This window comes from Copidosoma floridanum, unplaced genomic scaffold (assembly GCF_036245765.1).
Source record: "Copidosoma floridanum isolate Cflo_tuat_1 unplaced genomic scaffold, Cflo_Japanese_pri ptg000010l, whole genome shotgun sequence".
Taxonomy (NCBI): domain Eukaryota; kingdom Metazoa; phylum Arthropoda; class Insecta; order Hymenoptera; family Encyrtidae; genus Copidosoma; species Copidosoma floridanum.
Window position 1 is genome coordinate 690,923 of NW_028321887.1, and position 27,439 is coordinate 718,361.

General features: G+C 33.5%; 1 protein-coding gene across 1 annotated transcript in view; it reads left to right on the plus strand.

The window, feature by feature from the left end:
- Nucleotides 1-27,439, plus strand: part of Setx (probable helicase senataxin) — a 322,325-nt gene that overhangs the window by 186,162 nt on the left and 108,724 nt on the right. Inside the window, exons 6-9 of the mRNA XM_089589921.1 lie at nt 12,050-12,309; nt 12,386-12,482; nt 12,586-12,750; nt 12,818-12,966. Of these exons, the coding sequence (XP_089446047.1) occupies nt 12,050-12,309; nt 12,386-12,482; nt 12,586-12,750; nt 12,818-12,966 (671 nt within the window). The remainder of the gene's footprint in view (nt 1-12,049; nt 12,310-12,385; nt 12,483-12,585; nt 12,751-12,817; nt 12,967-27,439) is intronic.

The window sequence follows — 27,439 nt, forward strand, 5'->3', positions numbered from 1 at the left end:
AATTTCTAATTTACCGACAAGCATTAGAGTCACATAACTACTAAAAATGTAAAAGTTGATAATGCAAAATAAAAATTTGAAATTGCAATTTTCGCTTTTCACCCTAAGATAAAATTTCCAACAGTAGGACACTTACCTAACCGTATCTATAAATCTTCATTTTTTTGATAGAAATGAACGTTTTTGAGTTACACAAAAGTAAGTCAATCACTTAAAATGGTCTTCTAAAGAAAAAACAAAAAAATCATCAATGAAGGTATAAAAAATTATTTTTTCAAATATTTTTACAGTTAATCGAAAACCCTAGTAGTAGGACACACTGAATGACCAAATCCAAAAGTAGGACATGATCAGTACCAGTAGTGGGACAATTGAAAAATGTGCCATGGGAGAAAATCAATTTTAATTAATTTGAAACATTAGTTTATTAAAATAAATAAAGATGAATACACGCATAATAATAAAGTATAAGCATTATAATTTATAATTTTTCTTGTCTGATTTTTATTTGTGCTTGTACAGCAATTAGATTTTCTTATTTTATAGATTGTTGTACGCAGTCTAAACGAAAATTTAAATGCTGCAGCTGATTAATCAAGTGAGTATTTTCTTTTGAGCTAGAAGTTTTAATTTGTGCCTTAAGCTCTTTAATTTTGACGGACAAGTCTTTTTTTTCATTCAACAGTTGTTTGGACTTGACATGGAATCCTTTATTAATATTTTCTTGTTTTTTGCGCAGAATCTTATTTTGTTCTCTTTGTTGTCTTCTCTCTAACGCTTGTTTTTCTTTTAATTTCTTAATATCTTCTTTTTTTTTTAAGTTGAACGATTAAATCGTCAATGACTGAAGGGGGTGCTGTCACCGATGATCTCTTTTTGGACTTTTTTCCCTTAAATTGAGGGACTTCAAAGTATTAATCTTTATCTTTAGAAGGAGCGCATTTTGATTGAAACGCTTCTGTGTTATCAACTGCATTGTCGATTGGATCAATCATATTAGGAGAACATTGCTTGATTCGTTAGATCGATATGCATTGTTACTCTTGGTTAACAATGATAAATCTAGAATGTCTACTAAAAAATAATTACAAATTAGTAATAGAATTGTGCAACAAAGAAGGCAGAAATATTAATTTAGAAATACCTTCATGATCATTAGAGAGGCTTAAATTTTTTACGGCTAAAGGAGTTTAATTTTCATTGGCACCTTGCACAGAGCTTGTTTGAATATGTTGTGATACATCAGATGGAATGTCAGTGAAACTATCAATTAAATTACGAGTTTCTTGTGTATGACAATCTGTATTTTCCACATTGTTTTCCTGTGTTCTTTCCGGGTCTAAGTTATCAATAAATTCGTCTGTAGTTAGAGCTAAAAAAAATTTTATAAGTTTAATTTTTTTTCTCTGGTAAGTACAATAATTAAGTAACATTGTAAATTCATACCAATAAAATTTTCAGTATTTTTCATAATCGTTTCTTCAGCTACAGATAGATTGCTGGGATTTTCATTAATAATTTCAATTTCTGCAAATTCTATGTCTGTTTCATTGCTTGAAAAGTCATTAATATTTAATCCTGTGTCAATCAAAGCTGTGTTAGTATCGTCTACAAATTCTGTTTCGCTCAGATTTGTTATGCTGTGAATTGTCTCTGCGCTGGCTGATGATTCATTACACGAGTTGATATCACTTTTACTAGTTGATACATCTAAGGCCTCTGTAGTTATTATTATTATTATTTTAATAATAATTATTATTATTATTATTTTAATAATAATAATTATTATTATTACTATTGTTATAACTAATGTTTTGTAAAAAAAATTAATTGCTTATCATTTGACTTCAAAAGTATCATCCACATTTTAAATTGAGGTTTTAAAGTTGGATCACCAGTCCACTTTCCCTGTGGCTTAAAATTTTTAAAGGAGTCCAAAATAGAGTCAGATAAAATATTTTTTTCAAAGAAATTAAGTGTTTCAGACTTTTTACTTGGCTCAGCTATAGATCCGTTATTACTATTTCTTTGTTTTTTATTTTTATTTAAAAAATTATAATTTACTGCTTCTTTTTCAAAGGGATAAAGTCCACAAGCCTTGAATCCATTTTGAATAGTCGATGAAAAATCCGTACTATTCAATGCCAATTGTAATACGGGTGCGAACATGTGTTTTTTAAAATCGACTATGTTAATTTTCATTTCCTGACAGTATCCCTGTACACATCTTTTAACGGGTGAAATAATGCCACATCTAGAGGCTGTATGGTGTGTGTGGCATTAGGGTACAGTGCGATGAGCTCAATTTTATTTTCTTGACACAGTTTCATTAAAGGTAAGGAAAGATGTTACACGTGCCCATCAACATACAGCAGTACAGAGAACTGTATTTCATTATCGTGCAACCATGGAAGGAAAACATTTTGAATGAAATTATAAAAAGTTTCAGCCTGCATCCATCCAGAATCAGTGTGTCCAACTGCCCATCCTTTGGATATATTCAGCAAAGTTTGTTTTCGAGGAGTAGTTTTACAATCAAATAATATTAAAGGTGGCAGAAGCTATAAAAAAAACTGTTAAACTAGTTTTTTCACTACTTGAGACTATTTGGTGAACAGACTTTGCTTTTTTTTTGTCAACACACAATTATCTTTGGGAACTAATACAAACGCAGACTCGTCTAAATTAAAAATGCGACTTGGTTCAATAGCCAGTAAGTCTTTTTTTTTAAACTGTTTTTTGATGTAGTCGAACCACTGCTGAAGATCTTTTTCGCTCACCGATGCTCTAGTCGAAGTTAAATTTTGGGCTATTCGCTGACTCAAATCAGGATGTCTTTTCATAAACGACGAATACCAATGATTACTTGGTCTGTTATTTTTAAAAATCGTGGTTTTCTTGGTGTCTGTCAAACATTTTTGAACACAGTCCATAAGGTGAGTTTTTGTAACTGGAAATCCTTTTTCAGCACTATAAATAGTCCAATGCACAATTCCATTTTCTTCTTGAATACTCAATACCGTTTATGATTCCTTTCGGCATTCTACAGGTGAATGATTTTTTAGTTTGGCGTGCAAAGTGGTTTTGGAGATACCGTGACGATGAGCAGCTTCTCCTATAGTGAGTCCATTTCCAAGAGCATCCAAAGCTTCTTTCAATTTCTCTGGACTATATTGTTTTTCTTTGCACTTTTTTTTCCTTTTTTTCTCAACATGTAAAGAGCTTGAAGTAAGTTTTTTAAGCTGTTTGCCCCTTGAACCACTCTGCGATGTCTTTTTACTCTTCATTTTGGAAAAAGTCAATTTTTGTTATGCTCTGTAATTTACAAAAATATTCGTTAAACAAACAAAAAATTACTTCATTGTTGACAAACATAATTTAATATAGGTTATATTTTTCATTGAGTTACTGTAAGCACACTTCAGATTTTTCAAAATCACTGTTCCACCAATTTCACATAAACAATATTTCCTTGACCTAACTATATTGAAACTTGCCCAGAAATCTTTTTTTTTTTTTTGTTAATTAGCTACAGTTAATATAAATAAGTAAAATGACTAAGCCCGTGTCCTACTACTGCATCCACTGGGGAGCTAAAGTAGGACGAAGAACGCCCTCTGTCCTACTGTAAGAGACTATGCTTAAAATGATCTGGTATACTGGGACAAGTAATGAAATAAAAAAAAAAATTTTAATTTACTCACAAGATGCGTTATTTTGCTCATCTATATGGTTATATTTTTTGGGCATATTTATTTTATATACCTTACATTCAACTGACATCATTTTTTAGCCGAAAACTTACTTGCACATTTTCATGAATGGTAGTTTTCGTCGGATAAGCGCCATCGCCTCTGGGGCTATTTTGCGGCCCGAGGGTCCTGAGAAGCAGGCCCGAGAGTTCATAAGGTTTCTCCGGAGGGATGGAGCTTATGTGGCGAATACCATTTTTCTTACCGAGAGCACACGAGCCTCTCAAAAACGCTCAAGGTAGGAAAAATATATGATTTATGCTAATAGCTCGCGGTGTTCAAAGTACGTGATACATTATACTTATTTAAATTTTTCTAGTGAATACCATGCAAAGTGGATTTGTTATACTTTTTTGCTAAGATAATGGCCAATCTGCAGACACTATTTTGATACTGATCCATATTATTTTATAGTTTATAATAGCTGTTATTTATTTGTGTCCTACTACTAGTCCTTATTACGATTGTGTCCTACTATTGGGTCTTTTACCTTATAACTTCGCGAAAAATAAGTTTCAGATAATCTTATCACCACCGATTGGTAAAAAATTAGATATCTCACAAATTATCTTTAGCTATTTTTGTAGTACAATGTCGAAATTCAAAAAAAAAATGTGGTCAACTTTCACTATTCGTTTAATAATAAAAAAAGCCGGCATGATTATGCTCCAAGACTATTTTTCCATAGTATTCTGATCGCAATACGAAGCTTTTCTAACAACTTTCATTATAATTGTGGAAAATTCCGTATTATACGATTTATCTACCCATGTATTACGTATATTAATGAAGGAAGAGTATATTACCGACCGACTTTCTTGCTATCTGCCCACTTATTTAGTGAACTCTTATTTAATGAATTATTATTTCAGCTTTTTAAAGAAAATAAAAGTTAGGATTACCAGCTTGTCGCTTTTAATACTTCTTAGCATATGTAAAAAATATAAGGTACATAAATACATGTTTTAACTAATGAAGTAAAATGAAATTTAATGGCAATGTTTTATTGTACAATAAATAAAACTTTTGTTTTGAATATTGTCCCTCAACGACCAACCATTTTTTGTAGATTGTATTGAAAGTATCTCGATCGATATACTCTTGCATCACCTTTTTGTATTCTAACTTTAACATTGATAATATTAGTTTTAATCTTAGGATATTTCTTAAAAATAGTCTACAAGCCATCGACAGTTCCTACAGATAGAAAATTTCAGGGGAAAATTGTATAACAGTTAAAAACAAGAAGAAACACGCATAGCGTCCAAGACAAGGCTTAATAACTAAACTCACAGCGTATTAATTAGTGCTCACATCATAGACTGCACATGACTGGAGATATGCACTCACATACATGCAACTATAAGTTGCTATCTAGATTTGATGCAGGGTGATGACGAGGGAACACTGATTCTAATACCGTTTTTGTACTTATCTTGGATGCCCTGAATTTAATTAGCGTTTGGCAATTAGGTAGGTGGCCGTGTGTCTTTAGGCGGTGGTGATACTAGAGATGATTACGCTGTTAAAGTTTATTGTAGTCCAGGTGTGGCCTGAAAAGTACATTGGCAACTCCCGTTATGACCCGTGATGATCAAAGTCGATAGCAAGCGCGCACTTGCAGGTTTTAAGCCTGCACATATTTATGGACAAAAAACAAAATTCAAGAAAACTCTCAGGTTTCCAAACGAATGATTGATAAATACCTCGCTGCAGTTGGCTCAGCAACTAATTTAAATAGGAACTACGTAAATTGATGTTAAGCTTAAATTTACTAAAATAAATATTGTTAAATTATTAAATTATGACACATTAATAAGTATACTGTTAGGTTAACAAAAAAAAGAATATCTCATTTCAGAGAAAAAACTCAACGGCAAACGTGGATCAATTTGCCCCAGTACACATCACCTTTTACCTCACATTAACTATTTATAAAATTATTATCCAAGAATTGTAGCTTAAGATAAAATTTAAGTTTTGTAGATGACAGAATCAAGGCAAGGCTGTGGAGAAATTCTACCAATAAATTTTGATTGTCATCGATTTATTCGTTCTGTGATTGATCGAGACCTATCTTGGGTGCGTAAATTTGAAAATAAAATTGAATAGTTAGTACATATTTTACATACTTTACTGTTAAATATAATCGAAAAATTAGATATTTGTTATTAACTGAGAGAAGGTTGACGAGCAACGTGTGCAGACGCGGAGTCCCTAGTAAAAATAAATAAAATGGCTACCTCAGATATTAAACTTTATTTGAAAATAAAAATAAGGCTAGTCGCTGACACTTATTTATTCTGCTATCCAAAGAGCAAGTAACTAAAACAGCGTCATCCTCATCTCTTTACCCCTTTTACCACCTCTCTCGCCTTACAACCTTTTGTAAATGCTCCGCACACATCTAACAATCAGTGTTCGCTTATGTTTTAACATTTTAATAAGATGAATGACTGTCTATGATCGATTTTTTTTACATTTGGCAGCAAGAGCAGAACACCTTTCCCCTGAAGGCATATGTATCTAAAAAAATATTTACTCATAATTTGATCCTCGTGTACCAGCTATTTTAGAACGCGATATCACATAAATTCAATTTTACAATCGTTCGCTTACAATTTGATATTAGTTTATGTTAAACATAGGACTGTAGTTCCTACTTAGTTTTCCTAACATTCACGCCTTTAAGCCTAGAATCATCGGTTTTATTTTTCTAACGAATGAATGTTGTTTTACTGCTAGTTTCTTATCCTATCTTAAAAGATTGATTGCCACGTGACTGAAGCCTTTTTATTCGTTTTGTGATAAACTAAGATTCGCGAAGAGCAGGTGAATTTAAAAATAATTTTTAAAAAATATAGTTTAAAAATCCAATATTTCAAATAATTAAAATTTTTTAATATAAGATAACTATTTTATTTTATTTATTTGTTTATTTAATTTAATTACTTACCCTTTGGAGGGCTGGTAAGAGGTTCGATCTTAATCATTCATTTATCTCATCTTTGGCTTTAAACTTATACAATGCATTGTGTGCTTATGATTATCAGTCAACTTATAGTCATTTATAAGGATAAAAATATAGAAATTCTAAATCATACAGGTATGTTAAAGGAACACGTTTCTTGGTGTCTTTACTATTTTGATATCTGTAAGATAACGAAATGACTGATATTTTTGGTATTAAATAAATCAAATGTTTTATTGAAAAAAATTGTTTTTAATATGAGTTACGTTAATTCAAAGTATAATATTTTATTTTTAGGATTCTTTTTGGCTTTCGCTATATCAGAGACCTTTTTGCTTTCAACTTTTTGCCTTAACCACATGGTGTGCGAGTCTTTTGTGCGGGCCCCTTGCAAAGTTCTCTTTAGACGACTCGGTCTCATTGATCCTACTGGGTACTATTTACTGGGCGCAGTGATTGTCTCAAGCACACCCCAGCTATTATCAATTTTAATGGAAGGATCTTTTCTAATGAACCATCTAACTCGCTGTACCGACCTTTTTATAAACGACAGTGACTTTACCCAATAATCTGGCCAGGTGTTTATTGTTTTCCTTCGAAAATGGAACCCCTGAGGTCCTGACATCACCAGAAAAATCGACTTCTTGTTTTAAAAATCGTATACGTGGTTATTTAGCATCCTGGGTACTTATTCCATCAAAAAAGACGAAGAAAAAAATAAAAATCTCGATGATTTTTGACGGGATTCGAACTCATAACCCTTCGAGTTTCTCTGGCTAGGTGGCTAGCGTATTAGCCACTAAGCTATCGAAGTAATAGATTATGTAATTATAAAGTAAAAAATTAGTCAGCGTTGTGACACTTATCTACAGTTGGATACTATTTGATTTGTTAGTACTCCTAAATTCAATTATCATTCGAAGAGTTAATAAGTTATGTAACAAAGCTAAGATATTGAACTATTTATTGTAGAATCTAAAAAAAAAAATTGTTGGTACAATATGTCAAGACCTGCCTGTTAAGTTGGGCGGCTTTGAACAGAGAGGGGGGTCTGAAGGGGAATAAATCCTTCTTCGAGTGAATCGATGTGATTTCTTAAGCTATACAACGATGGTGACATTACACCGAGTTCTGAAATTAAAATATGAAAACGGTCAACTTTTTTTTTTTTTTGTGCAACATACATTTTTGACGTAACAAGGCTTTAATGTACTTAATGTGAGGTTTACACAAAGTATCAATCAAAAGTCAATATTACTTAGTTCGATTTTGTTAGTAGTACGAGTACTAAACATTATTATACTAATAGAGTGATACAAAACGTGTGTTGCACCAAAAAAAAAAAAAAAAACAAAAACTTTATCGATTTTATACTTTCATTTCAGAACTTTTCAAGGTTACATATTCATTAGGAAGAAATCTATTCATTGCCAGTGTATAAAGGCTTCAGGAATTCCTTACAAAATATGAACTCAATACATCAAACTTACCTAACCTTTTAAGATAGAAAGACATATTCTGTATTCTCCAGTTTTAGCAGGTTTTCTCTTTTTTTTTTTTTTTTTTTTTTTTTTTTTTTTTTTTTTCTATTTTAATTAGGTTAGCTAATTGATGATTTTTTGTATCTTTCCTTTAATTTTTCTTCGATAATAGTGCGAGAGCCGACCGATTAATCGCTTAGTTCATAGAAGCCGCTTCAAACTTTGCAAACAGGATCCGCACTTGTCAAGACAATGGGCCCGGGCAATTCCATGAGCCGCGTGCACGTAATTGTAGGTTTAGTTATACCTTTTAAAGGATAAATGGGTTGCCCAGCAAGAGGCTTGCAATCAACAGGGTTTCATGCTTCAGAAATATAAAAAAATTTAGTGTTTTGTAGGCTTTTGTCGAGCGAATATTGAGCAATTTTTTTTTTATTCGTCATCCTTAGGACACTAAAAATAATATAAAATGAAACATGCAGAAGAGAGTAAATAATTCATGTTTTAAACACATAAAATTTTGCATAGCACACATGTAGCGAAATGCGACAGAACTATCTTGCGTCAACTTAAATTATGAGGAATTAAGATTGGCTTTTGACCGACGATAAAATCGAGCCACTATGATATGGTTCGTCCGTTCCTGCATGCGTAGCAGATGTTCTGCAAGACAGCACTGATAACGACGTTGACGACGATGATACTGACGACATGGTTTTTGAAGAGGATGTTGACCTGCAAACTGCAACCATCATCGAAATTTACGAACTAAATTTGTAAGCGCGCAGTGGCTCAGTCGGCTAAGTCGTAGATTGGCACGCGGCAGACAGCGGTTTGATTCCCGGCCACTGCGAATTTTTCGGGCAAGTACCTATGATTTTCAAATATGCTTTATCACCACGCAATGTTCCTCGTGGACGAGATAGACGACCTCGAGAAAAATTGCCTATTTTCTCCCTACCCCCATCCTAGTAATGAGAGGCCACCCATCCCTTTCCTTGTTCCCTTCCAAAGTATCGAGTGCAGTAAGTAGTGGACCCTTGTGGTTCCTGAACGTATGTCACTGTAATATAAAAAAAAAACTATTTAAATCAAACTGTACATTAAAAGTTTGTTTTAAATTGTTATGCGATCAAAGAATGTAAATACCTGTACGTATATGTTTGCCTGAATTATTTAGCGTTCTTCATTTCCTTGAAGTTACTGTTAATTTCATCTGCCTACATATAATTTTAAACATGAATTATCCACTCTCCTCTGCATGCTTTATTTTATTTTATTTTTAGTGTCCCAAGGATGACAAAAAAGAAGAAAGCTGTTTAGTATGCGCTTGGAAAAAGCCGATAAAACGCTAGATTTTTTTATATTTATGAAGCAGGAAATCCTGCTTATTGCAAGCCTCTTGCTAGGTAACCCATTTTTCCCTCAAAAGGCATAACTAAATCTATAATTTTTCGCAAAAATTAATCAGGCCTCGATGAACTAAGTGTGGGGCCGTTTTTTTGCATTCAAAATCGCCATGTTGTTTATTATGTGCACGCGATCCATGAGGTTGCCCGGGCCCATTGTATAGAAAAGTGTTAATCCTGTTATAATGCGAAACTTAAAGCGGGCCTCAATGAGCTAAGTGATTTTGCGGTCGGCTTCCGGACTATAAATAAAGATGCAAACGATTAAGCATGAATTTTTGTGAAGACTTCAGAATATTTTTAATTAACAATTTTTTTTATGTTACCATGAACTCGCAGGAATAACATACTTTACGTCATCTGTAGTTTTTAGTTAAAATAACGTCCAATGGTGGTACTGTCAAATTTTGTATTTATTGAAAAACAAAACGACGTTTCGGCCGTTTGGACAATGTCCCGACCCTCATCAGGTACAAAAATCTATGAGTAATAAAAAATTCTTTACAATATAAATTTTGATAAATACAATAAATGCAAATTAAGTAAAGTGTATAATGTACCTCTGACTCTTACGAAGGAGATGTAAAATCGTAATGTAGTCAGTGTTTCAAGTTTTGTTGCTTTTATACCCTGCACATATGCAAATGACAATATACGCACACAATACAATCAAATAAGAATCGCAAGCAGTTCCTTGTGAGACATACGTAAACAGATCATGTTTTCCTAATACCATAAATGAAAGGGGCCCTCAAATCATGTACATAGAGTTAGCCTCCTTTCTTAATTGAGTTAACGAGAGACTTGTAACAATTTTTTAATTTTTCTGCATCTTGTTGTCTATTAATATTATTATTGAAATAATGTATATATAACATTTCGGAAAACAGGCGCTTTTTATAATGTTGTTCTGTGTCTAAAATTTTTATTTTATCGAAATTAAAGTTGTGTGTAAATTCAATGCTATGTTGTGATAGTACAGATGTATCCTTTTGTAAATTATCGTTATAAAATTGATTTAAAATTAATCAATAAATTTTTACTAGCTAAAAACTATCCTCAAAGATTTATTAATAAATTTTTAAACAAAACAATAAATACCTTAAAAACATGAACATGATTGACATTTGCAATAGAAACAATAATAATTATAAAGTAATCTTATCATAACCGTATATTCTTCACTTGCACGGTCCTATCTAATATTTTTGTAAGAAGCTTCACATTGGTCTTGTATACAGTTTAAACAATAAATTGAATTCGATCTTTTCACTTGGAAAAGATGTAACCGAGTCACTCGATAAAAATAATGTCGTTTACCACATACCATGTGCGAATTGCAACTGCTGTTATGTTGGTCAAACATCGAGAGATTTAAAATTAAGAATGGCAGAATATAAAAGAGACATAGAGACAAAAAAGGATGCATCTGTACTATTACAACATAGCATTAAATTTACACACAACTTTAATTTCGATAAAATAAAAATTTTAGACACAGAACAACATTATAAAAAGCGCCTGTTTTCCGAAATGTTATATATACATTAACTCAATAATAATATTAATAGACAACAAGATGCAGAAAAATTAAAAAATTGTTACAAGTCTCTCGTTAAGTCAATTAAGAAAGGAGGCTAACTCTATGTACATGATTTGAGGGCCCCTTTCATTTATGGTATTAGGAAAACATGATCTGTTTACGTATGTCTCACAAGGAACTGCTTGCGATTCTTATTTGATTGTATTGTGTGCGTATATTGTCATTTGCATATGTGAAGGGTATAAAAGCAACAAAACTTGAAACACTGACTACATTACGATTTTACATCTCCTTCGTAAGAGTCAGAGGTACATTATACACTTTACTTAATTTGCATTTATTGTATTTATCAAAATTTATATTGTAAAGAATTTTTTATTACTCATAGATTTTTGTACCTGATGAGGGTCGGGACATTGTCCAAACGGCCGAAACGTCGTTTTGTTTTTCAATAAATGCAAAATTTGACAGTACCACCATTGGACGTTATTTTAATTATCAACCAACTGTCATTGGACGTCTTATGTTATTGTAGTTTTTAGTATTACATCACACGTTTGAATATAAAAAGAGCCAAATTAATAATACAGAAGCTTTAAAATTTGAAGTATTTATCGCTAATTTATTATACCAAATGTATAGTCGCAATGTTGAGCTGCTTTAGACAATCAGAAATTTTACCATAATAAAAAAAAATTTGGATATGTAAAATAGTTATTTTAAATATTTTTAATAACTGGATTTCCGTTACATGGTTTAAATGCTTATTGCTATAATTCTGTATAAAATTTCATTTAGAGCTTAAATACTTTCAAACGGTTAAAATACGCAGATACTTTTACATTATGTAGAATGTCCTTTGTGCATTCAAATTATAATTTTCGTTTTTATAGGTAAATCTGTTTCTCAACCTGATGTTATTATGACGTACTCAGTACAGACAAGGCTAATAGATGAACACACAGTAGAGTTTGATCAACTTGGTAAAATGAGAAGTATCCTTTATATAAGATCGCATTTACGCTTAATTCAAGCCATTCAATACGTTCCTCATTCACCACTACGAGATTCGGTATTAGATGTTAATATTGATGGATTTCAAATGAAGTCTGTAACAAACGATGAAGTAATGCAGTACAAGCTTATCACCAAAGTACGTTGCAACAACTAAACTTTTCTCGTGTAAATTATTGTAATATAATGTAAATAATGTAAAAATTTGTCTTCAGGATAAACTTAATGAGAAACAGCTCGAAGCTATCATCAAATTTACGAACGCATCTGTTAATTTTGAACCGAAAATTGGTCTTCTTGTTGGACCGCCAGGTAAGAAAGTATTACATTCCATGCTCACATTATTCTTTCTATTAGTAGAATCATGTACATGATAATTTAATGTATTCATACTGAACTGTTCAAATAACTTTAGGTACTGGAAAATCAAAAGTGATTGCAAACTTAGTCATGGAAATGTTATATGGAAATGGCAGATATGTAAACGGACAGAATATGAGAATTTTAGTTTGTGCACCATCTAATGCAGCAATTGATGAAATTGTTTTGAGACTCCTTGATATTCGAGCAGCTATCAAAGGTTCGTATTGCAGAAAATATGTCAGCTAATAAGTTATGTTCACCATAATAGTTTAAAAAAATTTTAGAGCATAGATTTAAAATGGTTCGAATTGGACGAATAGAATCAATGCATGAAGATGTAAAAAAAATTTCATTGGTAGAACTCGCAAGAAACAATGCTCAAAAACAGTTGTCTGAGCAGAAGTACAAAAATACGGAAAACATTGAAGCTAAGGTATTTTTTAATATAACAGTATAAACTTAAATAACTATTAAGTGTTTGATTAACGTAAGATAAAAAATAAGAGTGGTCTATAAACATCTAGTGATGTAATTAATATCTAAAAACATTATTTCACGTATTTCTATGAGTTAAACAGTAAAAAAAATTGCAGTATTTTTAAAACTAATTTATTGCCTACTTTGACCTAAAGTAATATACGGTAATAAAGCGTGGTTAAAGGAGTATATCATGGTATATGTGTGCTTCAATGCAGCACGACTCATCAGACAATTTGCTGAAACAAGTAGCCACCCATATTGGATTTTAGCCAATAAGCGCTTCAAAATACTTTTTTGTTAAACCAGAGAGTGTAAAAAAAAAAAACAGTCGTGCTAATAAACTGGAGCACAATTCTTCTATGCCTGTTAAGCTTATTCTTTTCTGTGCAGCTTCCTTATTGTTGTATATTTATATCTCGAGAAGTAGTTTACGTATGTATAAAGTGTGTTCAAAAAGTAAGGTGACTCAAAATTCCGTGGGCTACGTGCGTTCAAATTTCAATTGACTTTTTTTGTTATTCTGTAGATACACTCGTCACAACCATATGTTTACACTTTCAGCTAGGATTAAATGACTCAATTATGGCATACTAAACTATAATTACATGTCTAAAACATAATTAATTTGTCAAAACGTTCTAACGCAAGGTTTACTCTGTGATATTCAAGTTAAATTAATGAATTTGATTATAAAGTGTACCTTACAAGTGATAGTTAAAAGTTAATACGACAAAGGCAAAAAAAAAAATAAAATTGATTAAATTAAATAAAAGATCCAAAAAATTCAGAAAGATAAAAAAATTTAAAAATATAAAAAATAAATACCAAGTGTCCCGTACGACATGCATAACGAATCCGACATGGTCACACTACCAAAGCCACTAACCGATAGGGAAATGAGTAATCTCGAGGGTTGGAGAAGGAAGGAGGCCCCACGGAGTGCTACTCTCCCCTTAGTTAACTTAATAAAGATCTTGATAATTATTCTCCGTGTCCCTTTCTTATCCTTAATAATAATTATTATTGGCTTATAGAGTACTATTATTTATACCTATAAAATCTATTATGGATACTCATCGACGAAACACCTAATGACATGATAGACGACAGCGTTGAACCAACCCCTTCAAGTGCCAGAAACGAGCAAGTGTCAGAAATACTGACAGTATTTTTGGAGCATAGTCTGGAAAATCAAGTATAGTGGAATAAGATGAGTAAAAAGCAGCGCATCCTGATAATGAAGTTTATCAAAAAAATGAAGTCCGGAATAGTTTAAAAAATCAGGTGTGGGTCTCGTGACCCCCGGCAGAAGTGAAACTTCCAACTGAAATGTTATTAAACTCGGTATAACAGAAACCGAATTATTAGGATAAATTGAGAGAAAATTAGATTACACTTAATTTCAATAGGACTTTAGAAATCCGATATTAAAATAGTAAAAATTTTATTATTGCTACGTATTCGAGCACGCGCGTGCATAAAATACATATGTTACATGCGATTCGCGCATTCTAAGTACTTCCATGTTTGCTATGATATATGTACGAATTGTTGGTCATGTAATGCTAAACAAAACAAAAATCTTCACCATAGTGCCCCGAAAAAAGGTACTTTTGTCCAGTTACGTGGGACGAAAATTCCTTTTATTTAAAATTACTGTTCGTGTATTTGATATCATATCATATATGTACAATCCATTCTTGTTGGAATCATTGTATCTGAAAAATTTTTTAAAATTTTGGATACTATAAAAGTAAAATCATCCACTCTATCTGATTAAGATTAAGAAAAACAATGGATACATAGCTATTTTTCATCGTAAAATTGTAATTTTTCATTCAATTCGTTTTCTATGATAATTTATAATCTAATATTAAAATTTATCCGTGGTCATAACTAATTTCTACTAATCTCAAAGTTTACAATAAGAATATAGGTTTTTGTCACGTGACAACTATTCTTATAATACATGATAGACAATAGAAAATAAATTAATTTATAGCTAGGATATGTAGGATGTAGCTTTGCCTTTAAGATATGACTTATTATTTTCAGAATTATTACGATTGTTTGTGTGAATCCGTTTAACATATATTTTTGCACCTTAGAAATTAATTTCTACACGTGGAATTATTTTTGTCCTATCTGGCTTCCCTTTCAAGATACGACTGTTTTTCTAATTTTGAGAGGTTATCTTGTGACAAAAATGTTTCAAAAATTTTATAAATGTCCACAATTTTTTTTTACTGGTTTTTTTCAAGATGCAGTCGAAAAAGGAAATAACTTAGGTTATGTTTGTGCATAGTCCAACCCCTTTCATATTTGTGCACCTCGATCATGTAGATAATCTATAGTGAACCGGTAAAAATCGTTATTTTTAGCCAATTTTGCTTTTCTTTTGAAATACAGCGTTTTTTCTTGTTTTCAAAGGTAAGATTGTCGTATAATACATGTGTAATACTTTATACACGTTTTTTACATACATGTATACATATAAACATGTATATAATGACCGAGACGTGCAACACGCATGTATGTATACAATATACATACGTTCACTTTGCCTCTAGTAAAGATATAACTGTTTTTTTTTTCTTCCTTTTTCTTTTCTCCATACCTATACCTCACCTTGAGCAAGCGCATCGGTTTAGTGTTTAGTCGTAGCATAGAAACATAGAAACACTAAACCGATGCGCTTGCTCAAGGTGAGGTATAGGTATGGAGAAAAGAGTATGATATATATGTATGTATATATATGTATATCCCTATATTACATAGTCATTTGTGTGGGGAATTCCACATATCCTTCCACAGCCCCCCCCCCCACATGGACCCCACAAATATGCTGAAATTCGACCGTTTTCATCGCTAATTCGACATTTTCCAACTTTTTCCTTGGACCCCCAACAGCCCCCCCCCCCCGCAGCCCCCCACACAATTTTGTCTTTCCCTCCACAGGCCCCCCACACCATTTTTCTTGCATTATGTAATGTATACTTGTTGAATGATGAAATATTAATAAGTGACTTTCGATTTATTACCATAAATATTGCCGATTTATCCATAAAAATCATCAAATAAAGTCAATAAATTATGTAAATATCTCTTTCCAAACAATATTTTCTATTTCTGTATTTTTTTGCCTTTGTACTTAAATAAATAAATTATTTCTATTTTTGCATCTTGATAAAGCCACATACAATTGACCATGAGAAAATAATGGTTTTTTTTAATTGCAAACCTACATTATCAAAACTTTGACCTTGGGATTTGTTTATTGTCATAGCAAATGCCACAACGGTTGGATATTGTTTACGATACAAAATAAACGGTAATGTTGAGGAGTTTCCTGTGTCTAAAGTTATTCTTAGAATAGAGACTCTATTTCTAATTTTCTCTCCAGTTATTATTTCTTCTTCTATATTATACTGTAATAGTTTTGTGATTTGTAAACGTATTCTATTACAGAGTCCATCTGATATGCTTAAATTTCTCAGTAACATCACTATTGTATCAATTTTTAGATTTAGTTCATGAGGTGGTAATCCTTCACGAATGTTGTTCAACATTTCCACCAGAAAATTTAAATAAATATTATCGACTGTTATTAAGAACAGTCCTGAAATGACACATATCTGATGAGTATTTTAATGAACTAGTAGGGACCAACACAGAAATGAGAAAGATAGCAGTACGAATAAGGTACAAGCAAAATATCGTTTAAAATGTTACTACGATCGAAAACTAAACACCAAATTCTTTATCGAAGGAGAGTCGGTATTTGTCCTCAAAGAACTACACAAGAGCAAGTATGATACTGTATACGAGAACCCCTATTAAATCGCAGGAATCGACTACATAAGCTACAATGTAAAGCTGAAAAAAGACAAAAAATAAGAGTTATCCACTTTGACAAAATTAAAAAAAGATTTGCATTTTAAAATCATAAACATCACATAGAGGCGTAGACAAACAAATAATGTAATGAAAAAAAAGCACTTCTCTCCCTTAACATTAAAAAAATATTCAATCAAATTATTTATTAGCGGCCCTCAGACGTGCCGCTTGTCCAAAAAAAATTATAAATTATTAATTAAATGAATTATAATTCACAACAAAGAAAAAAATAAAGCCATAAAAATGGTAATAAACGAGTGTAGAAGTAATATTTTCAATAATAAACGTAACGCTGAGAGTAGCGCATTTGGATCTGTTTAAATAATGATTACAAGACCGAATTCTCATATTGATCAGAAGAAAAGTTTAAGGTTGTTATACAATGTAAGTGGTAAATAATAAATCATATAGATAAATTATATACTATATTATTGTCAGAGTTGGTACGGTGCATCAACCCGATCAAACCAAAGGTCGCGCGGTGGCGACATCTAGTAAGCCATGATCACAGCTGACGGTTAGAAGTGCCTTTGCAATCACCTACCGGCGGCTGTGCTTCGGCCGAGCTCTCTCTCTCTTGTGTGCTGACTCTCGAGCTACTCGGTTGTCTCCAAAAGTTTTCTTCTTCTTCGTGTGCAACAGTTCATCAACTCTGTGTTTTACTTTATTTTGTCTTCATAAAAGTCTTTTTATTGTATTGTATTTAATAATAATAAGTTAGATAGAAAGCTAGAATAAACGGTTTGTATAAGCTAGAGAAGCTAGTAAATAAAGGTGTTGATATAATAAATAGTGCTGAGTGTTCTTTAATTAATAAGGAGCCCGCATCTTCCCTTGCGGCTTGTATAGAGTAAAATAAAAGTCTAGCAGGTTATGGGCCCAGGCACGCTTCCACTGCGCCCTGTAGACGACGCACGTGGGAGCGTGCTGTGCGCCGCGGGCGGACGCGAAGCTCCAGGTGCCAGTGAACGACACCTAAGCTAGTTTCTGTTATAGGAAAAGCTAGTACGAAGTTAAAGAGAGTGTTGTGAGTGTGTCGGTAGCAAAAGGGCTCGAGAGAGAGGAAGATGGTCGCGCGGTCCCAACAGACTCCCAAGTTTGCGTTTAAGCCAAGGACGAGAGGTAGGTCCAGTTTACAATACGAAAATAAAGTGCGCGAGTTCATAGCACGGAGGTTGGGTGTTGAATTTTTTTCTTTCTTTTGTATCGACTCGCGCAAAAAATCGTTGGACGCGTGAAGGCGTGTGTATGTGTATATACATACACGAGGAGAAAAAGCGAGGTTTCGCGAAAGCGACCGCCATATTGGAGGACGCGTAGCATTTCGATAAAGTGCACGCGCATGTCGAGAGAAAGAGGTGCATGTTTCATTGTATACTTAGAAATAGATGATTTTATACATATGCCCTCTCTCTCTCTCTTTTCTGTGTAACTCCGTGGATTGTTAGAAATTGACGATTGTTTTTTTTCCTTTTGATGCAGCTAAATAGAAAATAAATAGCGTGTGTTTTATGCTGGATCAAAGAATGCTCCAGCTATTTTTACTGACCTAAGACAAGACTCTGGGTATTTCTGAGCGCCATCCTGACGAGCTATTCTATCCCGTTTTTCAAGGGGAAACATTGTGTATCATAACAAGCGGAGGCACGACATATGAAATTGGTAAAGTTAGAAAAACTGTTGAGTTAGTTTCGTTTGATTAAACTTTGGAGTCTTATAGCTAGCTGGTTACACTTCTTGGTTGTTGTTCGCCAGAAGGTGCCGGCAAAGCAAAAAGAATCAGCACTGCCTTCCTGGTTGATGTTCACTGTGAGGAGCGGCTGCATTTCTCTAAAAGGTGTTATTACTTCAGTTGTTGTACGCTGGGTAAACAACCTTCAATTTGTACAGGGTTTGCACTTTTTGGTTGATGTTCGCCAAGAGTAGTGGATCCATACCATATTTCATATACTCAAACATACGCACATAATTTTTTTTAGATAAGGACTCAATTTCGGAAGAAACCTTGAGAGTCGTCAAAGACTCGATTAAGGAACAAATATCCAAGAGTCCAAGTGCACAATCAGAGAAGACCATTGACCCGATCAGTGACGCGTTCACTCTTGACCAAGCACAGTTAGATAAAGAGAAGTTAGAAGATATGCTAGATACAAGCGAGCTTGCACGAAGTGCACAATTAATTAACCCCAAATACGACATGTTTGAGAGAAAAATGAAAGGTACAAATATAAAAATTTTACAGCATGAAAAGACAAATATAAACTTAAATCGATTCAAATTTTATAATAACACACCCAATAAGATGACTAAAGTAAATTCGAACAAAATTAATTCACCTACAGATCTAGAGGATAGGATTGCTAGAATGGAAGGAAAGCTAGACAAGTCGGAGGAAGAAAGTACAGCCCAGAGGACTCAAGTGTTTAAAAAGTTAGATGAGGCAGTTGGAACATTTGTACAAAATACCAACGAGTTAAAGGAAAGGCTAGAGAGGATTGAGACCCAAGTGCAAACGTGGAAAAGACAGGAGTTAGAAGACCAATATCAGCTAGAACAAGTAAAAAATAATAAAATAAAATTACCCTCATCCAGTCCCAAGGGTGCAGGAAATAACATAGATACAGATATTGCATTTGATATGAACAATCGGAATCTAAACTAAGCTTTACTTAGTCAAACTATTCGTGAAGAATTGTCAAAGTACAACCTAAATGAATCCGGTTTGCAAAATAAAATCCAAGTAGAAGTAGTCAACCGCGAGACCGCTAATAGACGCAATTATAAATTAACCTCAAAATTAAGCATAAACGCATTTTTTGATTACTTGAACTCAGAACTGCTAGTTGGAAATCTGCTATACGTAATTGATGAAAAAATTCAACCCAGTAAACAGTTAGATGAATAAACGTTAAAAAAAGATAAAGCTAGGGTACGAGACATAATAATTAATAGAATTGATCCGACCTATCACACTAAAGTAGCACACATCCGCGATCCGAAAGAACTTTTCAGTAAAATAAAAAAACTAACAGATAGTGAGGAGTTACTATCCTCCGCAGGACTTAGACGGAAACTGTACAACATTAAATACAATCCCAGTAAGGAAACAGTTTCCACATTTTGGGATAAGTTCGATAAAATAGTTAGAACATATAATAATTTACCCGATATTACAGAATTGTCCGAAATTGAAGTTAGAGATGCATTTTTGGAAGCAATAGTTATTCATTCACCAAATATTCGAGATGTTCAGTTCATAAATGAAAATTCGACCGGTAAGGAATTAACAATTGATCAATTAAAAACATACATTGTACAGCAAAAGGCAGCTAGAAGAGATAGGGCAGAAAATACCCAAATTCAGACAACACCAACGGCAGTTTTTACTGTGACAGCTAGAAGACAAGGAATTTGTAGTACGTGTGGAAATAAAGGGCATCAACCGGACCGATGCTCAAGAACGACTGCTATGTGCTACCGGTGCAGACGATATGAGGGCCATATCAGCACCACCTGCCGGTACACAGACAAGCAAGTCGAGCAGATGACGGGAAAGCTGGTGACAGCTAAAACTGGGTATGTAAACAACTCAAATAATGTCTATAATAGGAGCAGAGGTAATAAAAAGCTAGGAAATGCAAACTCAAACCCCCAAAGCTCGTCAGATCCCAAAAAGCCAAAGTTAGATTATGTTCGAGGTCATGGTAGAGGTCGTGGTTGTGGTCGCGGTCGAGGTCGTGGTAGAGGATCCCAAAATCCGAATCAGGGAAGCAATACTAACAACAAAGGTGAGTTTAAAGTACTCCACGCTAGTAATAATTTAGAAAACCTGACAAACAACAGAAGTGACAAGTTAGTTAAATTTTTGGCTGACTCAGGCGCCACAGAACACATGAGTAATTCCCGCTTAATTTTTAAAACCCTAGATGAGACGAAACATATGGTCATAAATTGTGCCAACAATAGTGAGGATGCAATAATGAGATCGGAGGGAGTTGGACAGGTTAGCGGAATATTAGGCGATAACAATTCTCTCAAGTTAGACAATGTAATTTATGCTAGTTCACTATCAGAAAATTTGCTATCCTTGAGAAAATTTGTAGAGTAATGATTAAGTATCTATTTAAATGAAACAATGATTGACATTTTTGACCCCATATCCAATGAAACACTCGTATCAGGAATTTACAAATCTCCCTATTGGGTAATCGAACTACAGTTAGATAGCTCTGATGGAAGGATAGCTAGAAATATAAATAACAGTAAAATAGTAGCTTATGTAGCAGCAAACGAGCATAAGTATAATATTAGAAGCTCAGCTGCAATTCAATCAATTGACGAAACAATGCAAACTGACACAAGTCCAGAATCAGAACTTAACGAGCTTAGCTCTAAGTATTCTGATCTTCATGAAACATTATGTGACAGAAAAATAAATAATTTAACTGATTTAGAATGTAAAGACATAGAATCAGAATCAGACATCACCGGTTCTAATACTTCAATTTATGTAAATAAAGAAATGCTTTGGCATATTAGACTAGGTCACGCATCACTTCAGTACTTGAAAGAATTTCAAAAGAAATTCCCCATGATTAAAGATTTGCAAGAAACTAAATTTGATAAATCAATTAAGGATTGCGAAGTTTGTATTGTTTCAAAGTTCGATAAATTACCGTTTAAACAAGTTAGACATAGAGCAGCAAGACCATTACAGATAGATACATTCAGATTTGATGGGACCTATAAGTCCAACAAGTCACCCCAAAGGCCATAGGTTTATATCAGTATTTTTGGATGATTACTCCCGTGTAGCCATGGCATATCCAATGAAAAATAAATTAGAAACTGGTAAATGTTTAGAGGCATTTATTAGAAGTGTTAGAAATTTGATAGGAACAGGTGAAAAAATGTGTTACCTAAGATGCGATCAAGGTACAGAATTTACAGGTGGTTATAAGTTAGAAGTTCTAGAAAAGTTAGGAGCCGAATTACAGCTAGAAAGCCCCGACACACCAGAGCACAACGGAGTAGCCGAAAGATAGAATCAAAATATACAAAGAAAAGTTAGATCTCTCATGTACGATACCAAACTGCCCGAGACTATGTGGGATCTTGCACTAAGTGCGGCAGTGTATCTATACAATAGAACACCACACATCTCAAACTATATGATACCTCCTCTTTTGAAATTGAAACCAGACTCAGAGACTAATGTAGATAGAATAAAGCGTTTTGGTTGCTTGGCTTACATCAAAGTTCAAAGAAGAACAGGGCCTAAGTTCAATCCGCTAGGCAAACGAGTTATCCTACAAACCAACAGGATACCTGTTCGTGAAGCCAGAGGATGGAAAATTTTATGAAAGTAGAGATGTTAGATTTAATGAAAAGTTAGTATATGGAGATAAATATAGTAAAAACAGCATTAAAGATTGGGCAAACCCACTGCATGAGATAGATAGAAAATATTGGTTCACTATTTTTGAAAAGGAAAGTGAACAGCCCTTATTAGAAACGGAGGGAGCAAAACGAAAAAGAGGGAGGCCAAAGAAGCTCGACAGAAATCCACAAACGCTAGAAAAAAAAGAAAAATTAGAAAAGAAGTTGCTAGATACTGAAACTAGTAGAGCATTCCTGATCGATACCCAAACAGACCCGCAAACATAAAGAAGCCATTAATTCAAAAGATAGAATTGAATCGCAGAGAGCCATAAATGAAGAGTTAGAATCAATGAAAAGAAACAACGTCTGGGTATTAGTGGACAGACCAAAGACAGCTGGAAGAGTTCAACCCAATATAATTGACTCAAAATAGGTATTTAAAAGAAAAATTGGAAATGCCGGCCAAGTTAGATTCAAAGCTTGACTCGTAATACGAGGATTTAAAGATAGAAATGAATATCAACTGAGTGAAACTTACTCGCCTGTCTCGCGTATGCAGATCATAAGATCCGCATTGGCCATTATAAATAAGTTCGATCTACACGCCTGCCAGTTAGATGTAAAAACGGCGTTCCTGAATGGAAGGATAGACTACGAGGTCTACATGGAAATTCCTGAAGGGTACGAAAGCTCGATAGAAACCAAGAAAGATAGAGTATGCAAAATAAAACGTGCCCTGTATGGCTTAAAAATCAGTCCAAAATGTTGAAATGAGAAATTCAGGGAAGTAGCAGTGAAACCTGTTTTAAAATCCCACGAGCTTGAACCTTGTCTGTTTACGTGGAGAGAAAACGACAGCTTTTTAATGCTCCTACTGTATGTCGATGACATACTTACGGCCAGTAATAATGCTAGTAAGTTGGATGAAATGAAATCAATGTTAAAGTTAGAATTTGAAATAACTGACATGGGAGAACCTAAAACATTCTTAGGAATGAATATAAAGCGAGACAGATGCAATCACACTTTAACACTCACTCTAGAGGAGTACATTGATAAAATGTTGAAGCGCTTCGGCTATAGTGAGATGCATCCACAAAAGACACCTATGATTACGAATCAGGCGAGAAACAAAGAAAGGCGAGATAGAGAAGAGCTAGATGATGAAACAAAAGAGCAAGCTAGCAAGCAGTTAGATATAAATCCAAACAACAAAGATCCGTACAGAGAGTTAGTGGGATCTCTCTTGTACTTGGCCAACACGGTTCGTCCCGACATAACATATGCAGTAAATGTTTTGAGTCAACACCAAGTCAGTCCCACAGAGAATGAATGGAAAATGGCAAAACGAGTTTGTAGGTATCTCAAACATACAAGGAATCTATGAATCACGTTCAGAGGGAAGTTAGACGATTTACAGGGATTTTCCGACGCTAGCTTTGCTGATTGCAAAGGATCCCTAACGACAAGTGGATTCATAGTTAGTCTGTATGGCGACCCAGTTGCCTGAAAAACACACAAGCAGTCGTACGTAGCTTTATCAACATATCAGGCAGAATATGTTGCAATGAGTGAGGCTTGTCAAGAGATGGTCTCCTTACAAAACTCACTATCATTGATTCTCCCAAGTTTCTTTTTGCCCATGACTCTATGGTGTGACAAAAAAGCAGCTGAAGCTTGTAGTCAAGTTAGTAATAGTAATAAGCTTAGGCATATGACTGATGTTAAAGAACACTATGTTAGAGAATGTGTAGCTAGAAACCTAGTTAGAATAAGTTGGATAGAATCAAAAGAGCAAATTGCAGATATTATGACCAAACCTCTGCCATTTGAAACTCATGCTAGACTTACTAATATGATTATGAATAATTTTTAATTATGTTTACAGAAACAAGTAACTGAGTGGAGAAGATCGAGTTGTCTTCCGTAGGAGGGAGTGTCAGAGTTGGTACGGTGCATCAACCCGATCAAACCAAAGGTCGCGCGGTGGCGACATCTAGTAAGCCATGATCACAGCTGACGGTGAGAAGTGCCTTTGCAATCACCTACTGGCGGCTGTGCTTCGGCCGAGCTCTCTCTCTCTCTTGTGTGCTGACTCTCGAGCTACTCGGTTGTCTCCCAAAGTTTTCTCTTTCTTCGCGTGCAACAGTTTATCAACTCTGTGTTTTTCTTTATTTTGTCTTCATAAAAGTCTTTTTATTGTATTGTATCTAACAATAATAAGTTAGATAGAAAGCTAGAATAAACGGTTTGTTTAAGCTAGAGAAGCTAGTAAATAAAGGTGTTGATATAATAAATAGTGCTGAGTGTTTTTTATTAATAAGGAGCCCGCATCTTCCCTCGCGGCTTATATAGAGTATAATAAAACTCTAGCAATTATAGTTATATTAATCTATTATAGTTATATTAATAACTATAATAGAATCAGTTATGAGAGAAGGATAAAAAAAATATCTTGAAACAGTAAGAGTTAAAAGGATTGTTCTATCATTAATAAATGCAAATAAAAAGGATAATTAAGCATATTTGTACAATTTAAACAAAAGAGGAATATGTATAAAAGAATTTGTATAACGAGAGTTGGATAATGATTACTAATCTTTACAAATTATTAATCAAGGTGCATCTTTCCTTCTTTCCTTAGAATTAGATTACCTTTCTCTTCCTCTCAACAGTGTCCTTGTCCCCTTATCCAACAGGACAACACACAAATGGCTTGGATAGGTTGACAAAAATAAACATTGGCCGCAGCTCTGAGTGTTGAGTAAAAGATGAGTAGTAAAAACTACCCTTTTTCTTCTGACTGAACATTGGCGTACAACACAAATAACATAACACAGACATAACTCTGTCCCAAATATTATAAACTAATTAAAGAAAAATGATATCAAGAACGACGCTGCAGCGGCCTTGGACCTTTCACATACTTAATTCATGACACACTCGACGTAGTCTCACCACCAAGGCCACTATGCGACAAGAAAATAAGAAATCTCGAGGGTTGGAGAAGAAAGGAGGGCCCGCGATGCACTACTTTTGGTCGAGCCTCAGATTTAAGCGATTGCTAGCTTACACTTGGGCTCTTTCCTCAGTTCTGGTAATAACGGTGTTGATAAAAATTCCTCTCTTCCTTTTTATTTTGTATGCGCTCTGAAGTCATTATTATCCACGCAACACAAGTAAAAAATAAAAAAATAAAACTGGAAAGACGCAACAGTTTAAAGACGAAAAAAAACGACTTTTTGACAAAAACAACGAAACATTATGAATAGGGAAATAAAACATTTAAAAGAGAGTAGGCCAAATTCCTTAATCAATAAAAAGAAACTAGAATTGATAAGAAAAAAGAAACTGAAAGCTTAGAAAGAGTCAATCAAACAAAAAAATTTGTTAAAAAAAAATAGCAAATAAATGTAAAACAATAATAGCAACAAGAAAATTGTACTTTTAATTGTAAAAATATATAATAAATCTCCTAACATGTTTGATGTAATATTATTGATTTTTTTTTCATTCATATGTTTATTAGAGTGAAACAAAATTATACCTTTGTAGAGTTCAATAATTGTTGTGTGTGAGTTAATGCGCGGTATTTTGTGTTTAGGAATAATGAGTGTGTAGTAATTAAAACAGTGTGCAGTTATATAAGGTAACCGTAACACAGTGATACAGTAACCAAGTGCGTATTAATAGCGTCATTTACTCGTATAAAGCATTCTTTATTTCTTTATAAGAGACTGAAAGGGTGATTGTGTGATGGAATTAGCTTCATATCCATTGAAATTTCAGAAAATTAATAGTAAAATAGCATGAAAAGAATTTTTAACTCTAGTGTTTTGTATTTTTGACAAATTTTACTACTTTTAGAAACCTAAATAGTTCAGAAAAAGTACGATCTTCTAAAAACAAACTTTGTCTTGTTCATTGTAGTTTTTATTTTCAATTTTGCACTGCCAATCTCAGAATAAATTATTATATTTATTAAAACTAACAATAATAAAAATATTGAAAATTATAAAAAAATTCTGTTACTGAATTTTTCCAGTTACTACTATTGCTACAAAAATGTTGTTTTTTATTGAAGATATTAAAATACTAGAGCTATTTAATTTATTCCTTTTATTTAACTAATACATGATCGCGCATGTGCATAAAAAGTATAATCGTCCTGACAAGAATACCTTCATAAAAAGTATTATAATTCACATCTGATGTACTAAAAAAACAAAACAATTAAAGGAATAAGAAACTTTAGTATTTTAACGTTTCCAACAACAACTGCTTATGCGATACTACATTTTTTAAAACAAAATTGTTATGCCTTGACAGTGTAGCATTAGGACACAAGTCGCAATAGGTAAAACCAAGTTTGCGATAACAATTTATAAGCCATTTTTTATAATTTTAGAATGTCGTAAATATGCGTAAATTTAATATCACTAACAACTACCACAGATTTAAAAAAAAAAAATAGCTTCTGTTGCTTTGTTCCGAAGCTATTAATAATTTAGATGCGGTTATAATTTTGAACTCGCTTACTCAAATGAGTTTGAAGATTCGTGGTGTACAGAGAGAGTACATAAGAAAGTGTAGCTGAAGTGTCTGAAAGTCACTAACTGGCTCCGTGATTCTTGGGACTTACTGAGAATATTATAAGCCATAAGCAGCAATCCGTACATTATGCGTATAAATCTGTAATTTCCTCTCTACCGTTTCTACCATTTATACAGTCCCAGAAATGGCGTCTTCAACCACACTCCTTTATACCCTCTTTATACCCGCTATGAAGCGTTGGCATAACCTCCTGGTAATGGCTTGTCCTATCACCTGGCTTAGTATGCAGAGCGCGAAGGTCCACTTTTTTGCCTATCAATGTTGAAAGTTCTTGCCCACGGTCAAATAAAACAGCATTTTTTTTATGGAAGCCCCTATCTGCCGTACGTGTACGCATCGCTTGCATACAACTAAAGTTGATGGATGCGACGCGATGGTATGCGTTGTCAAAAACCATCTTAAATTAATAGAAATACGCTTAATTCCAGTTCTAAAACTTGATTATTTAGGAAAGTTTAAATGCTTAGAGTAATCAAAAAGAAAAAATTCATTGTATGAAAAATAATTTTTCTTATCTCAGATACAAGGTAACA